The sequence below is a fragment of the Caloenas nicobarica genome, chromosome 3, assembly GCF_036013445.1.
Source record: "Caloenas nicobarica isolate bCalNic1 chromosome 3, bCalNic1.hap1, whole genome shotgun sequence".
Lineage (NCBI taxonomy): Eukaryota > Metazoa > Chordata > Aves > Columbiformes > Columbidae > Caloenas > Caloenas nicobarica.
The window spans coordinates 4,079,660-4,095,500 of NC_088247.1; the positions used below are offsets into that span (position 1 = coordinate 4,079,660).

Consider the following 15,841-nt stretch of genomic DNA (forward strand, 5'->3'; position numbering starts at 1 on the left):
AGAACGTCAATTTCTCACCTGTGCATGATAGGTAACAACCAGATGCCAGAAGGGGCAAAATATAGTCTGGGTGGCCTCAGTCTTCTTGTCACAGCGTTTCCTGGAAAGTCACAGGGAAAGCAAAAAGTAATGTGTTCAGAAGTTCATGGGTGAATCCATAGCTGTATTCTCCCAAAAGTTACAGAGAGGCGCAGGATTTCCTTCCCAACAGCAGGTTGTTCCTTGTTAGTGGAACCTGCAGCTGCATTTTGCTCCTTCAGAATCTTCAGCTCTTTGTGGTAGTGGGTAATAAACATCTACAACAGAGAATGATAGGTTCAAAGCAGTAACTAGCCAGGTATTCACCAGAAACACAGTTTCCGACTCGGCACAAGCCCCCTGCGTGGTTACAGCTCTCTGGTCCATGAGCATCTCCTGTTCAAAGAAGAAGAAAATTGGTGGGTAAAATGCATGGGGTTTCTTCTGGTACCGGTCACCCAACCCAGCACTGCAAGCGTGCACAGAGCCTGAGCACGCACGGCTGCAAAAAACACACCCGGGATCTCTGTCCCAAAGGAGAACTTCAGACACCTGTGTTATAAAACCCAAGGTCCAGAGCCAACCTCACTCAAGGAACATTTTATCACGCGGTTGTTTTTTCAGGACGTTGGCAAAGACATTGGGAGGTCAGAGCAGTTGTCCTCACCCTACCAAGGAGGCAACTGCAGCCTGAGAAAAGCCAGAAACATTTTCCCAGAGCACAGGACATCTCCTCTAGGGCTTCTCCAACCCATCTGCTGCTAGAAAGGCAGCGAGGTGCCTCATTTTCACAGCATCTTCCCTGCTTATATTTCTGTTACCCCAAGGGATTTAATCATGCATTTTTCCAAAGTGTCTGACCCACTGTCTCATCCAGAAACCTGAGGACACCTTTCCCCCTCACTACCTATAGTATTTTGATTGATTACGCAGTGAGGAAAGATTATTCCTTTTCCCAGATACCTCTGTTTACCCCTCTTGGCCTTCCTGATCTTACCGTGACCAATCAAGGAGACGAAGATGAAAATGAACCAAAGAATCTCCATTGCTTTGGTTCTGCTGGAAAACCGTAGGGCTGAGCGTGAGATTTTGCAGAAGCCTCTGCGTGCTGCTGGCATGCTGGATGGCATCTGGAGAGAGGGAGGGAGCAGGCAGGAGTTAATTATATTCCCGTCTCGGGAGTAACACTTGCTGCTGAGAAACCCTCCGTGTCGTTCCGACCCAGTGCTGTGGCTCCAAACAATGTTGGCTTGCTTCACGTTTGCTGGTTATTGGCTTCCCCCATTCCTCTCCCAAGAAGATGGCATTTTGTACTGGTAGAGTGCCAGCTGCAATGGAAAAAGAGGCTCAAGAGGATCCTCTGCTCTTCACCTGCAGCCAGCAAAGTCCACGGGATACTGATGGGTGGGAGGGTGCCAACCTGCAAGGAAAGAAACCTGAGGAGCTGCAAGGAGGAGAACCACACAGGCAAGGAGTGACTCGTTTTTCATCTGAGCTCATGTGAATATTTTCTCCAGCTGAAACCTGGGTGTGATTTTTTTCCTGCCAAAATGGCTATTCTGGCTTTGGCTTCTGAGGAATTTGGGAGGCTTCATTCCTGAGTGTGATGAGCGCAGAGCACTGGTGGAGGAGGTAGCTCAGCAATGCACCTCTTAGTGGTAATTATGTGATAGACGTGCGGCTCTTGCTGTAAAATCAGTTTGCGATATTCCAGCCGCCCTTGCCTGGTTGCTGCTCCTTGCCTGGTCTTGCTGTTTGCTGGCCCTTCAGCTGTGTTAATATAACAGTGTGTGTGAATTCATCCTAAAGTGGATGGTTGAAGGATCGAGGTTAAAAATTCCATTGCCTCTCAAAAAACATAGTTCAGATAATAGAGTCAAAGTTTGCTGTCCTGGATCAGCAGGCATGAAAAGCTTGATTTATGTCCCTTGAGATACCTAGGTATGCAGGATTTCTGTTTGAGTGACAGTGACAGACAAGAAGCTCTGGAAGCCCAGCCTGATACCCTCGGTCATCTCAAGTGACACCAATGTCCACCTGTGGGCACCTGAGTCTGGCCCTGAAGTCGAGAAGGATAAAAAGATTTTGTCTGTCTCTAGGCTCAGATGGGATAAAGCATACTGTTTGAAGGCAACCAGTCCTCATCTAAGGTAGTGATGGCAAACCCTTCATTTTGCTTGTCCACTTAATGTTCTGATTACTCCATGGTCACCTGCTGGACCAGAAATAGGTCCAACCACCCTCTTGGAGCAAGAACTAGTCCCTTAGGAGTGGGATTGTTCCCTTAGGTCTAGAGCAAGAGTGTCAAACTCATTTTCACCGGGGGCCACATCAGCCTCGCAGTTGCCTTCAAAGGGACAAATGTAATTTTAGGACTGTATACATGTAACAACTCCTGTATATAAAAGTCCTAAAATATCATTCAGCCCTCTGAAGGCAACTGTGAGGCTGATGTGGCCCCCTGGTGAAAATGAGTTTGACACCCCTGGTCTAGAGCAAGGACCTGTTTTGGGACCACCTGTTTGCACATCGTGGTGTTTGGACTTGCCCCTCTGGGTGGTGGGCAAACCTGCAAGGCAGGTCTGACAAAAGAGCTGCAGCTACAAACCGTTTTGTGCTAGAGAGATATTGATCTCAGAGGAGCAGCAAAGTCAGCAGACTCTGATAACAATTTCCAGGAGTGCCTGCTTAGGTTTTGCAAAGGACTGAATTTTTCTACCTCCTCTCCCCTGGCCATTTTTTGATGTGTTGTTTTTTCAGTGCATTTCCACTCCAACAAAGGGGTGTGGACTTGATTTTCCCCAAGCAACACTGGTCTCTTCTCCTCATTTTCTTCATGCCTTATAACTGATGACAAAGCTTGGCTGGTCCCACTCATTGCTGTGTGAGGGTGAGATGTATCCTCTCTTGAAAGACTTGTAGAACTTCTTGCTCCTCCTTGCTGTCTGTGAGACTGGAAGGTGTGTGGTAGACCAGGATCCTTCTCATGCTGTCCCAGATGCTGGACCACTCAGTAAGGATGCAGGGAAGTGAAACAACTCCTGAGTTGGAAGAGAAACTTTCTTGCCTCTGGCCCATGACAGTGTGTATCAGGTGAACCTTGCAAAGAGACTTTGGAGAGTCTTCTGTGATCTAGGGTGGCAAAAGAGGATACACATGTAGACGTATTTTGTAGCTGAATGTTTTGCACCTCTCATGACAAGAAAGCTCTTGAGGTGCTGGAGCGAGTTGAGAGAAGGAACGGAGCTGGGGAAGGGGCTGGAGCACAAGGGTGATGGGAGCGGCTGAGGGAGCTGGGGGTTCAGCTGGAGAACAGGAGCTGAGGGGAGACCTTCTGATCTCTGAGCTGCCTGAAAGGAGCTTGGAGCAAGGAGGGTGTTGGTCTCTTCTCCCAGGTAACAAGAGACAGGATGAGAGGAAATGGCCTCAAGTTGCACCAGGGGAGGTTGAGGTTGGATCTGGGGAACAATTTATTTCCAGAAAGGGCTGTCAGGCATTGGAACAGGCTGCCCAGGGCAGTGGCGGAGTCACCATCCCTGGAGGAGTTTAACAGACACATAGATGAGGTTCTCAGGGACATGGGTTAGTGGTAGACTTGGCAGTGTGAGGTTAACATTGGACTCAAGGACCTTATAGGTCTTTCCCAGCCCAAACCACTCAATTATTCTAGCACTCTAGGATAAGAGCTTGCATGGAAGGGGCAGGACACGTTGCAGTTTTGCCAAAAATGAACCCCTCACCTCTTTTCTTTTTGCCCCTGTGAGATAATTATTGGCTTTTTAAGACAGCACTTCCCAAGAGGGATTTGTCCCACGGATAGCACACACATACCTGTGGTTTGTTATAATCTGTTAAAAATATGGTTTGAGGTGACTTCTACAGCCCATCCCCCTGCCTAAAGTGTGGCCACTGTGGCTCCTGCCCATAAGGTGTGATTCTGTGTGTGACTTTCCACACACAGGCACACAGTTGGTTCACTCCAGAGTGGAAATGGGGTATAATTGGTTCTGTGTGCAGTACAGACAATCCAGTGCCCAATATCTCCATGCAAAGCAAGGGGTGGACCAATGTATTAGTACAGATGCACCTTTGTGTTAATTCCATGGATTACTGAGGCTAAATTTCGTAGCTGGACCGGGGAGAAACATTTGTTTATGAAAACAGGGGCAGCAAAGGCAAGATACTCAGTGCCAGGGTTTTGAGGGCAATGTCTTTATTTATGTGGATAAGCAAGATCCTTTCCACCTCTTTGGCAGAGTTGAGGTATACACGTCAATGAGCCCTTCCTCCTGCCTTCAGATAGCCCTGGTCCACGGAGAGCAGCCAGTGATGACTATGTGTGTCTTAGGAAGGCCGGAGGAACATGGTGTTGGCTTTAAAACCACCTCATGACATAGCAGTCACTGGATGCACACCATCTGCAAATCTGAGCACAGCCCTTTTCATTTGGCATTGACCCAGCATCTTCTGAGAAATGAAAAATGTTTGGCTGGACAGCTGCAGCTGCTGGGACCTTGTCCTCCATGAGTCCACGTAGCTGCTGAGCCATGGGGCTCTGTCACACCCCCAAGTCACTCCATGTTTTTGGTTTGCAATGTGCCTTTGCGGGTGGGTGAATCACTTTCATGACGGGGTTTTCATCCATGGTTATGGTGACTTTGGTGAGTCTCATGATGGGTTTCTTTGTGAATTGTGCAGACCACGTATTTTTTGGCACCTCTCTTATGAGGAAAGGCTGAGAGAGTTGGGTTTGTTCAGCCTGGAGCACAGAAGGCTCTGGGGAGACCTTATTGTGGCCATTCTGTACTTAAAAGGGGCTGATAAGGAAGATGGGGACAGACTTTTTAGCAGGGCCTCTTGCCACAGGACAAGAGGTGATGGTTTTAAACTAAAGGAAGGGAGATTCAGGCCAGACATGAGGAAGGAATGCTTTACACTGAGGGTGGTGAGAGCCTGTCCCAGGTTGGCCAGAGAGGTGGTGGATGAACCATCCCTGGAGACATCCCAGGCCAGGCTGGACGGGGCTCTGAGCAACCTGAGCTGGGTGAAGATGATTATATGATTCTATGTACTCTTTCCTGTGTGCTTTATCTGCACACAGGCCCTGATTTGGGGCTAGTATCAGGCTCTTTATACTTTGCTGATTTACATGTGATGGCACCTCAGTGAAATCTTCACTGCAAGCCATTAACTTGCTAGTTACAGTGCCTCTTCCTCCTGTACTGAAGCTGAGCGCTGCCCTCCTTCATGATTCAAGGAAGCTGAGATTTTGAATCAATTAGTGAACAAACTGCCACCACCCAACAAAGATCAGCTTAAAATAATGGAAAAAAAAAAAGACAAGACAAGGAAGAAGAAACTAAGACTCAATGGTGAGACTCCATACGTAAGACACAGGAAGATTTAAGCCCTAAATGTTTTTAAACAAATGGTTTTGGATAGTTTTGCCCAGCTGCTCAGAAAGACTTCCCATAGATGGTACCTGTGCAATTCATTGGTAAGAACAGGGAGAAGGGGAGGAGGACTTGACTGGCGTCCTGCTTTGGAGAATGGGAGTTGAGTAGTGTAGGTATGACCTGACCACACCAAATGAACAGTCCTTATTTCCATCACTTTAATAGAACGAAAAGACATTGTCTTTCCTTCTGTTGGGAAGGAAATGAAGGAAGGAATAATGAAAGACAAAAGGGAGGGAGGTGAAGTTTGGATTACAAGGGGATGTGGTTTCCAAGGATGTTATGGTGAAGTTTCTGTGGATTTCAGTGTGTAGGTGTACTAGAGAGACATTCTGCCTTTTTCCATACATATACAAGTGTTATACCTGATTATTTAGTATTTATTACCTTCGTTATATAAAGAAACGTGTCTTCTCTAGTTAATTATACACTTCTCATGTTGAGAAAAACAGATGTCTTCTCTACAACACTAGGAAGAGAACTTGTTTGTTTGCTTGTCCATGCATTTCTGCGTTTTTCTGCAATTCTGTGAGGCCATTATTACAATTCTGTGCAGCACTTCCATTCTCTGTGAGGGCAAAGTCCCACTTGTTCTTGCAGACATTTGATTTCTGGAGGTACACAATGACCACCCTCATCTTGACAAGTATGGAAGTTTGATGTCGTGTCTGGAACAAAATGGATTTTAAGTCAAAACAGAAAATATTACATCACCATCTGAACAGACTCATGCATGGAAGTGTCACGCAGTTCTGGTTACTGTGTCTCCAAAAGCAAAGACACAAAGAAGGACTATGGGGGTCATCAGAGCACTTCTGTAAAAAGAGGAATTTGTGACCCACAAACTTGGAAAAGAAACAATTAAAGGAGGGATATTGTAAAGGTATGAAGAAGGTGAATGCAGAATGACTGCTTTTCATTTGCTGTACGGAAATAGGTGGTGCTGGATAAAACTATGAGGGAAGAGGTTTCAAAACAAACAGAAGTAGTTCTTAATGTAAAGAGGAAAAATCCAGTAAGGACTTTTAAACACAAAGATGCTTAAATCTTAAAGTCCTGAGCTGCAAATTCATGACAGCCAGCAGAATTTATAAGGAAGTGGAATTATATGGTTGTGGCATTCACTAGGTAATTTGACTCACACACAGTAACTGTATAGAAACTTCCACTTCTGGCCACAGACAGATACGTGATGCTGGATCAGATTAGCACAGTTAGCTATAAATCATGTATTGACCTAATGATACACGTTGGCTATTGAGGTGCTCCAAAAATAAGCAAGTCCAGGAAGGATTAGACAAATTTACAGGGAAGAGGTCAGCTGGCCCCTGTTAAACACAGCAGTATGGGTGCAGTCAGCAGTTTCCCAAAAGGTGATTGTAGGGAGATATATCAAGGAAGAAGGACTCTGTGGGCCACAATTTTTGTTTTCTTTCCCTAGATATCTGTTCTTTCAGAGACAGGACATTGGGCTACGTGGTATTTGGCCAGCCCAAAATAGTGATGTTGTTCCTGTGCTCCACAGAATCATAGAACAGTTTGGGTAGGAAGGGACCTTCAAAGCTCATCCAGTGCCCCCCCTGCCAGGAGCAGGGACATCTGCACCAGCTCAGGTTGCTCAGAGCCCCGTCCAGCCTGGCCTGGGATGTCTCCAGGGATGGTTCATCCACCACCTCTCTGGCCAACCTGGGACAGGCTCTCACCACCCTCACTGTAAAAAATTTTTTCCTCATGTCTGGCCTGAATCTCCCCTCCTTTAGTTTAAAACCATCACCCCTTGTCCTATCACAACAGGCCTTGGTAAATAGTCTGTCCCCATCTTTCTCATCAGCCCCTTTTAAGTACTGAAAGGCCACAATAAGGTCTCCATGCTGCCATTAAAGGAAGAACAGTCAGGTCTATCTTTGTAGATGGGAGAAGGTGACTCAGGCCATTTGGAGACACATCAAGAGTGTTTTGCTGGCTTTAGTAACCTCCTCTCCAAACGTTGCCTGCCTGGGCAGGGTTTCCACACATACCTATGCAGCAGGTTTTCTGACGCCAAGAGCAAGTTCCAAACGCAGCAAATGGCTCCGGGCAGGATTTGGATCGGAAGCAGAAACCGTGGTATCCAAGACAATGTAAGGTGTCTTTGGGCAAGCCGAGACCTACAGGAAGAATGGGATTCCCAGCTACGCTGCAGGATCAGTCCATTTCTCATAGTCTTCCTCCTGCCGAAACCCCATGGATCCCAATTAAAGGTCTGATACAAATGCCCCCAAACCCCAACTTTTCCAAAAGTTTTGAGAAGCCGCGTGAGACCTCACAGGACTCCAGGTGAGGCCTTTGTACAACTAGAGAAAAAAGTAGCTGTTGACAACAATTTTCTGAACATATCCTGGGCATGCCTGTTGTTGTGGGTAGGGACAGATCAGACACCGGATGCTTCCAAGTTCTAGGGCTGCTTCAGTCTAGTCATGTAAGGAACAACACAATGTCCGTATGCTCTGAGATGTCCCTATGACTTCAAAAAAATCAAAAGCTGGGATCTGGCCCAGTTAACAGGGACAAGAGGTTTGCCCAGCTCCTTCCTTCTCTGAAAGCCTTACTCCAAGACAGGGAATTTCAATAAGCATGAAGAAAAGCAAAGCTAAAAGCATAAGCACTGACTGTGTCAGTGCAGCAGAAGGGATGAGGAAGAGCAACCAGCATATCCAGAGAACTAAAGTAAACTTCACTGATGTAGTTCAACTTGAGTAATACAAGGGAACGCCTCTGCTTCTCTCTTACTGTACAAAAAGGAGACAATTTATGACCCTGAGATAAGAAGAGGCAGACGATTTCCATGGTGCCCTCTTGCAATAGTGCCACAAAGTGGCATAAAGAGACTTCAGAGAGTCATAAGAAGGCAACATCTGGTAGTGGTTTCTGTGGGCTGGTTCTGGTTTGACATCTGGTCACCATAGGTCCATTTTTCGCTTTGGTGTCTAGGCTGAGAAATAGGGAACAGCTCTAATGAAAGGAGCTGAAGAGCACGGAAAAGTACGGTCTGCACCACTGCACGAGCTAGTTGTACCTCCTACATGGGCAGACCCCAGCGTGGGTCTTACCCCTTACCTGGAACAGCCTGGAGGAGGAGGAGGAGGAGAAGGGCCATGAGGCAGGAGAAGAGTTTCATGGTGGAAGGTCTCAGCTGCAGTCTGAAGACAGGGCCACAACACCAGAACCTTTTGAGTAGAGGAGTGAGCACTCTTGCATTTATAGGGTTGTGGGAACAGACCTGGCTCTCCAAGGGACCTTGGTAAAGAGTTCAGCTTGACCGCTGCACACGGCTGAACCTGAACAATGGCAGAGTGTCACAAAAGCAAGCGGAGATATAACTAAACCTCCCTGCCCGGCCACTGAGAAGGCTGCTTCTCAATACCAACCCACTCGGAGAGTATCATTACTTGAAAGCTCAAGGTGGTTGGTAATGGACCACCCAGAGAATATTAGCCATTGTTTTGGTGGGAGGGAAGGCGCCTGGGAATGCCAGAAGCCTATTGATGATGATGAGTGTAGCAGGAGGTCCAAGGTGCTGCTGCAGTGTTTGCAGCCTCCATTCATCAATGGAAATGAATTATTTTTTGCATCATTTCCATAACTGAAAAAAAAAATTTGAACCAACTAAACAATTTTCTTTCTGAAAATATTAGTTGGCTGATATTATGGAATCAATTCAGTTGCCCACATATATACGTCTAATTCCTGTAGGTTATCCTAGGGTATCCTAGGAATCTCATGGGGCTACCCAGTAAGACATAGGACCTCTGAGACAGTCCGTATGTGATCAGAGGAGAAAATGGATGGCCATGTGTATGGCCCAACTTATTTAAAATGGCACTAGACACTCGTGTGGTCAACTGACTGAAGGTAAATGGTGGTGGTCAGAACTGGACTCAGGTACTAAAATGTAAGCATCTACAATGTGGCTGCATAAGAATGAAGCGTTTAATTAGTGGTTCTAGGACTCAAATAACCTATTTAGCTACAGTGGGACCTTAGGATCCAACACGTGCAGAAATGTGCACTATAGATACTTGTACTTCTCCGGCCAAGCCGTTAAAGATGCCTCAGGGATCCTATCTGGTCTCCAGCTACTGCTTCATGAGGGTGCAGATCCTCCATAACTCCTACATGATACCTGCCAGCCTCAGGCAGACATTGACATTTCTAATATCATAGGACCTCTCGGATGGCTGTAGTCTCTATGTGTGGGTAACTGGGTCAACTCCTAAATGTTTTTCTTAATCTTCAACTTCTGGTTGTGGTCATTTTGTAGGAAAAAAAAGAAAAAAAAGAAAAGAAAAGGTTATAGAATAATTTATAAGGTCCTGCTTTGCGATGCAATGATCAAAAAGTTTAACACAAAATAAAGCACCTCTGATAGCAAGGAGTCCTGTCCCAAAACCCACCATGTAAGCCAGGAGACCTGGGGTCCTGTTACTACTCCAGCAGATATATGATTTTTTTATATCACATACAACATGGTCAAGAAAGCAAAATGAACATTTTTCTCTAGCTCTTGGTAGTCTGAAAAGGATCATTAGTAGATTTAAGTACCCCAGGGAAAAACAGAACCGGAGCTAGCTCGCACATCTCCTAGCTACAGAGCTGTCAGACAAAAAAAGTAATTACATCGCCTTATCCAGCAGTATTATATGAAACAGCCTTGAAAAGTGTTTCTTCCATACGAATTGTTGCAGTGAATGCAAGCTGCATTGACAGCTTGCCTTGGTGTGACAAAATTCAAATTTATTTGTAAAGAGCAAGACTACTCCTAATTTTCATGTTTGGATATCTAGTTTCAGATACCTGAATATGTATGGATTTAGATACCCAACTGATTTAGCTTTTTTCCCTTTCAAGGGACTTACCTGAGAAATTACTTTGAAACTTCTGGTAAGGTGAAATGTATAAGATATTATTTCCAAACTATTCATCTTATACATTAATCAAAATTATTAAATCATACACATCATTGTCTTTAAACAAACTGGGAACATTACATGAATGATGCCTATGTATTTTTTCGTCAGTCATCATGACAAATGTGAGTTACAGCAGAAACTCAATAAAATGTTAGTTAACAAAATAAAACATAATCTTAATAAAATATGAATCATCCTCCTTTGTGTGAGATACAGAAATCTGGCACTTTGTCAGAACAACATCTTAATTTGTTACATCTGTAGTGGATAAAATTGGAATTTTTCTCCTTAAACCAAGTTATTGCATCTGTCAGAGTGAGAAGTTAACTCCAGGAGCAAAACAGGGAAAGCATATACTCAACATCAAAAAAAGAAGAAAAATCATTTTGTTGAAGAATTATGAATGAGCCTAAGTTAAAGAGCAGAGATATCTTTGAAGCTAAGAACACAGCCCTTTTTCTTTATTCTTTGGGAACATAGGATATTCCTGGGTATTTCTCACAGTATCTGTATTTTTTTAGAAGCAGCTTCTAATCAGATACTCGTTTACGTGGCAGTAATGTCTGCAGCTCCTCTCAGACCACACCAGAAAGTGTCCAAGACGTCCCAAGTCCTGCTGCCTGCACGTAGAAAACATTTTGTACTCTGATGAGAAAGGATAGGCACAAAATGTTATCAGATCAATGGGTTTGTGGTTAGGTTGCCTGCGAGCAATCTACAGCCTGTGTTCCACGCACCGCTGAGCTTCCGAGTGATGCATCAGGCTGGAAAACAGAAAGGGGTTTGATCTGGACTGAAGTGAACTGGGACTTCTCCAAATTACTGCTATGGGATTGCCATTGGAAAAAAAAAAATCAATATTTCTTTTCACATAAAAATTTCCATTCGTACTGAAATAAAACTTTCAAAGTTGTGTAAGATACAGAAATAAGAGTTTTGTCTTTAGAAACCCCCCCATGAAGTGCTGCCGCCTTAGTTTCATGCATGACTTTAACAGCAGAAAGAACCAAACTCCAGCCTGTCTTCTGCATGTAGAAAACCGCTGAAGAACAGCACCTCCAACTGAAATATCACCCATGCTGTTTTATTTCCAGAATTGTTTAATAAACGTAACTAGTACCTGCAAACAGCTGGAAGGTCCACTCACAACTTCGGGGCCAAATTGTTGCAAACTTCATACAAGCATCAAACTATTGTAGGTGAGATTCCTAGTGACATGGCTTAGTGACAGCATTAGGCTAGCAGTTGAACTCGGTGATCTTGAGGGTCTCTTCCAACAAAAATGATTCTATGATTCTACTATTTCTTAACTAAGAAAGGATCCTGGGTCAGCTCTGGGGTGGCCAATGGCCTGAGGTAGTCACCAGGAACGTGGCAGACTTAAGTCCAAAACTCTCTCCTGATAGTTTTTGACATTACCTTAGCCAACAGGTTCTTCTTGAGCAAGTCTCTCGTGATGTCTCCTACTATTCCTTCTGCATCAAAGAAGTGCAGGGAACAGCTCAGAAAACGGGGTGGGCTTCAGCCATGTAGTCATAGGTATATCTCCAGGTGAGCTAGGTTTCTGAGCTTCCGTGGCCACATGGCAGTCATCTAGTGATGGCTTAGGCACCCTTGGGCATAAGACTTGACCAATACCATATCTCTTCACTCCGTGCAAGTGTATCGCGTACCCCAGATAGCTGAGGGTTCACTAACAGCATCAAGTGGCTATGTTTACATAGATCATAGAACCATAGAATGTCCTGAGTTGGAAAGAACCCACAGGGATCATCGAGTCCAACTCCTGTCCCTGCACAGGACAACCCCACAGGTCACACCGTGTATCTGAGGACGTTGTCCAGTCTCTTCTTGAACACTGTCAGGTTGGGGCCGGGACACCTCCCTGGGGAGCCTGTTCCAGTGTCCAGCACCCTCTGGGTGAAGAACCTTTTCCTCATGTCCAACCTGACCCTCCCCTGGCACATCTTCCTGCCATTCCCTTGGGTTCTATCACTTGTTGCCAGAGAGATCAGTGCCTGCCTCTCCTCCTCCCCTTGTGAGGAAGCTGTAGGCCATGATGAGATCTCCCCTCATGAAGCCTGAAGATGAAGTCTACTGGGAAGACTGAGGCAGAGCAGTTGGCAGAGTCAACTCAGCTTAACCTTTACTGTGATGTACGCATCAGCTCCTGAGTAGGTCTCTAGACCCCATGGGCTGTACAGCTTGTGGGATCCACTGAGACATCTGCATCTGAGAGTACAGGGCTGCTCAAGATGGGCCAGCGTAACCTGTAGGGCTCCAGCTGCCCATCTAGAAGGTCTCAGTTGTCCCACAGGGTCTGTGTCCCATCTACCTCCTTGAGATGATATCTCAGGTACACTGGGACATCGCAATGCACACAGGTGCTTATGTCAAGCTGTTGATCTCTGGAAACCATAATCCTATCCCAGCTCTTTCACTTTGCAGGTGGGTTCTCTAAGCATGGAGGGACCATGTAGTCCAGAAGCACTTTCTCCCCTGCCCAGCTTTCAGTGGGAGTTCTCCTGAAACCTGGAAAACATTTCCTGATAGGATCTGCACCCAAACCAGTTACAACCTGGGGAAACGGGATCACTTTAAAGTAGTGTTTAATGCTGCAGTGTGCCATAGCTATGGGTTAGTCTTCAGCAAGAGAGCTTACAGGGCACAATAGCGCTCCTAACTTGATGCACTGCCCACTTACGGTGGTCTTCAAAGATTCCTGGTGCTCAGTCTTTATCATTCCATAATACCGTTTGAGTTTCGTTTCCCATGGAGCCAGAGGTGCTGTTATAGTCTATGCAATTGAAGACCTGCTCCTAAGCACTACTTAAAATTCTAGGAGGCTTCTAAGTAGTCCAGGTACTTTTGGACACCTTCCTTGTAGTGACAGGATTGGTTCTCTAATACCGTCCCAGGTTTACTTTGAAAATGCTGGAAAATTAAGATGAGAAGAGCAATAAAAAGGTATCAGGAGGTTCCCATGGCTCGAGGAAGGCACAGAGTTAAAGAGGCTTTCATACACAGAGAGTGATGAGGCGTCTCTGTATTTGTATAAGCAGGCAAATGAAAAATCTCAGAACAACTCTGTAAAATCCATAGCCTCATAAAGCTGCCATTACTTGTTAGCTCAAGGTTCACTTTTATTCCATGACAGCAAGGGACTCTTGATGAATCCTTGAAAATCCCAATTATAGGATGTGGTGTAGGCAGTGAAAGGGGAAAAAGGGGTCCTAAATCAAGGGTAGGGTAGCAACATCTCTAGAAGTGCTTTTCCATGCCAATACTGTGTATGTGTGAAAAATGTGCTTTCTCATTTCCAAGGGAATAAAGGTGCCTGCCACAGGACAGGGCAGCTTTGTAGTATCAGATGAGAAGGTGGTGGAAGAGGGGGAAGGAAAAGCCCCTCTTTTGTAGGAGAAGTCTATGCAGTAGGTCAGCCCTGTAAAAATCCATCCACCTGCACTGGTAGAGGGGAGGTCCACCTTGCCATACCATTTCTTTAGGATTCCTGTTAATTGCCGCTAAGGACCCTGCTAATAACATTTCTGTTAGATCGGGGACTATGAGAACCATCTTCCCCTCTTAGCAGCAGATGATGAGGGAGATACGCAGGTACAAAGGCTCATGTATGTGATAGGCTGGCAGGGATGTCACAGAGCACCATCTTATAGAGACATCCAGATGGTTAATTAACCCATTCAAGTCAAGCCAGCACAGACCACAGGTCATTTCCCATCTCCACTCTTACGTCATGCAAAGCATATTAAAGAACCAAGAAGAACTTATACCTTGAAGTATTATAACAGATTATTAAGGAAAGCTGTGCAGATCAATTAAGGGTCTTCTCACATGGTTTCAGTTTGAATGGGTTGTTATCTTATGGAAAACACATGTGTTATCAGAATGCATCAGCCTACACTTCCGCAGAGAGGTCATTTGGCTTCATAATGCATTTAAATAAAAGTTTTAAAATAAAAGCATGTGGAAATTGCTCGAAGGTCTCCCCAGTCAGTATGTCCCACTGCTCTCGCATGCCTCAATTCCTCAAATGCTGGTGCATTACCCCAAGAACAAGGTATTTCAGAGTCTGGAGCTAACTGTCTTGGTTTGTGCTCGAGCTGCCAGAACTTTATTTCCATGAAACGTACTGTATGATTAAACCCACTATTTTTCTGCTTAAAAAGTAAGATCTTGCCATCTTAGAAGAGACCAGCACTGTGAGTTCCTGTACCTATTGACTGAAGCCACTGCTCAACCCCTGAGTGCTCGTGCTGTTCTCTTAAACAGCATCAAATTCTTTAGGGATACCCACAAACTAGACACGAGTATTTGTCCCCTCTCTGCTCCGGGGAGTCCTGAAGAAATGCTTTGTCACTTTTATGGCTTTCCAAAGGATAGTTTGACACCTTTCACAAAGCAAAATAAAATTATTTGGTTTATGGGAACCAGTGTTTGCATCACAAGACATACAGCGGGGTCATGCAAGGTGCAGATTATCAGAGTTTGCAGATGTCGTGAGCAGCACCCTTAGTTTTGCAGGTGTACAAAAAGCAGAGGAAAAGTGAGATTTGCAATACAGTTTTCATAAGGATTCAACTGTACGGTATTTGAATTATGCTATAGTCATACTGAAATGGTAGCTGACAGCACAGGTTCTCCTTCAGAGCAAAAGAAACCAGTTTCACTTATTTGAGCCTGTTTCTGCACCTGATTATTTATTGATGTTGTTCTGACCCAGTGGCCTTGATATCAACAACATAAACCTTCCCCTTAGTCAATGTGCATTGTTCTCTGCCTTCCTGGTTTCTTTGTTAGTTTTTCGTTTCAAATTTGCAGCTGCCTTTGAGTGTCCTGGGCAGCCAAGTAGCAGAAGAGCTGTTTATGTCCATTTTCAGGCATTCCAGGGCAATAAATGGATCAAAGACCTTGACAAGAAAACTTTGGCGAGCTTGGGTTCCCATTGAAGCCAAGGGGAATATCTCAGCTCTCAGACAGGACACAAAATTCTACTTAGTCAGAATGGAGCATGAACCCAATTTTCCAAATCTGCAAAGCTAATTTTAAATTTACGAAAAGTGGACCTGTTCTGTCTCATGATGGACTGGAAATTTTTGCCTTTTTTTTTTTTTTTTTTTTTTTTTTTACTGGAAGTGGAGGACAAATGCAACATCTCAAGTGTGTTAATAACCCGGTAGAGTGCTTGTCCAATAATCTTACATTCAAAATCCTTCCCCATCATTTCCAGCCGTTGCACAACGTTCTCACTGTCAGGATAAGCACTTATATGAACATGTTTCCCTTCAAATTATGATTTAAATTGATGTCAGAAAAAAACCCCAAACCTTTAGATTTGGAGTGAAATTGACTTTGGTAAAGGGTTTCCCTCCAGAGTCCCTGTTGCTTGGAGCAGATCAG

General features: G+C 44.9%; 1 protein-coding gene across 1 annotated transcript; it reads right to left on the reverse strand.

Annotated features, from left to right (window-relative positions):
- Nucleotides 1-265: 265 nt before the first annotated feature.
- Nucleotides 266-1,148, reverse strand: LOC135987706 (gallinacin-12-like). Its single transcript, XM_065632776.1, has 2 exons — nucleotides 1,016-1,148; nucleotides 266-414 (listed from the first exon to the last, which is right to left on the reverse strand). Exons 1-2 carry the CDS (start codon nucleotides 1,146-1,148, stop codon nucleotides 266-268), a joined length of 282 nt encoding a protein of 93 aa, XP_065488848.1.
- Between the last annotated feature and the right edge of the window lie 14,693 nt (nucleotides 1,149-15,841).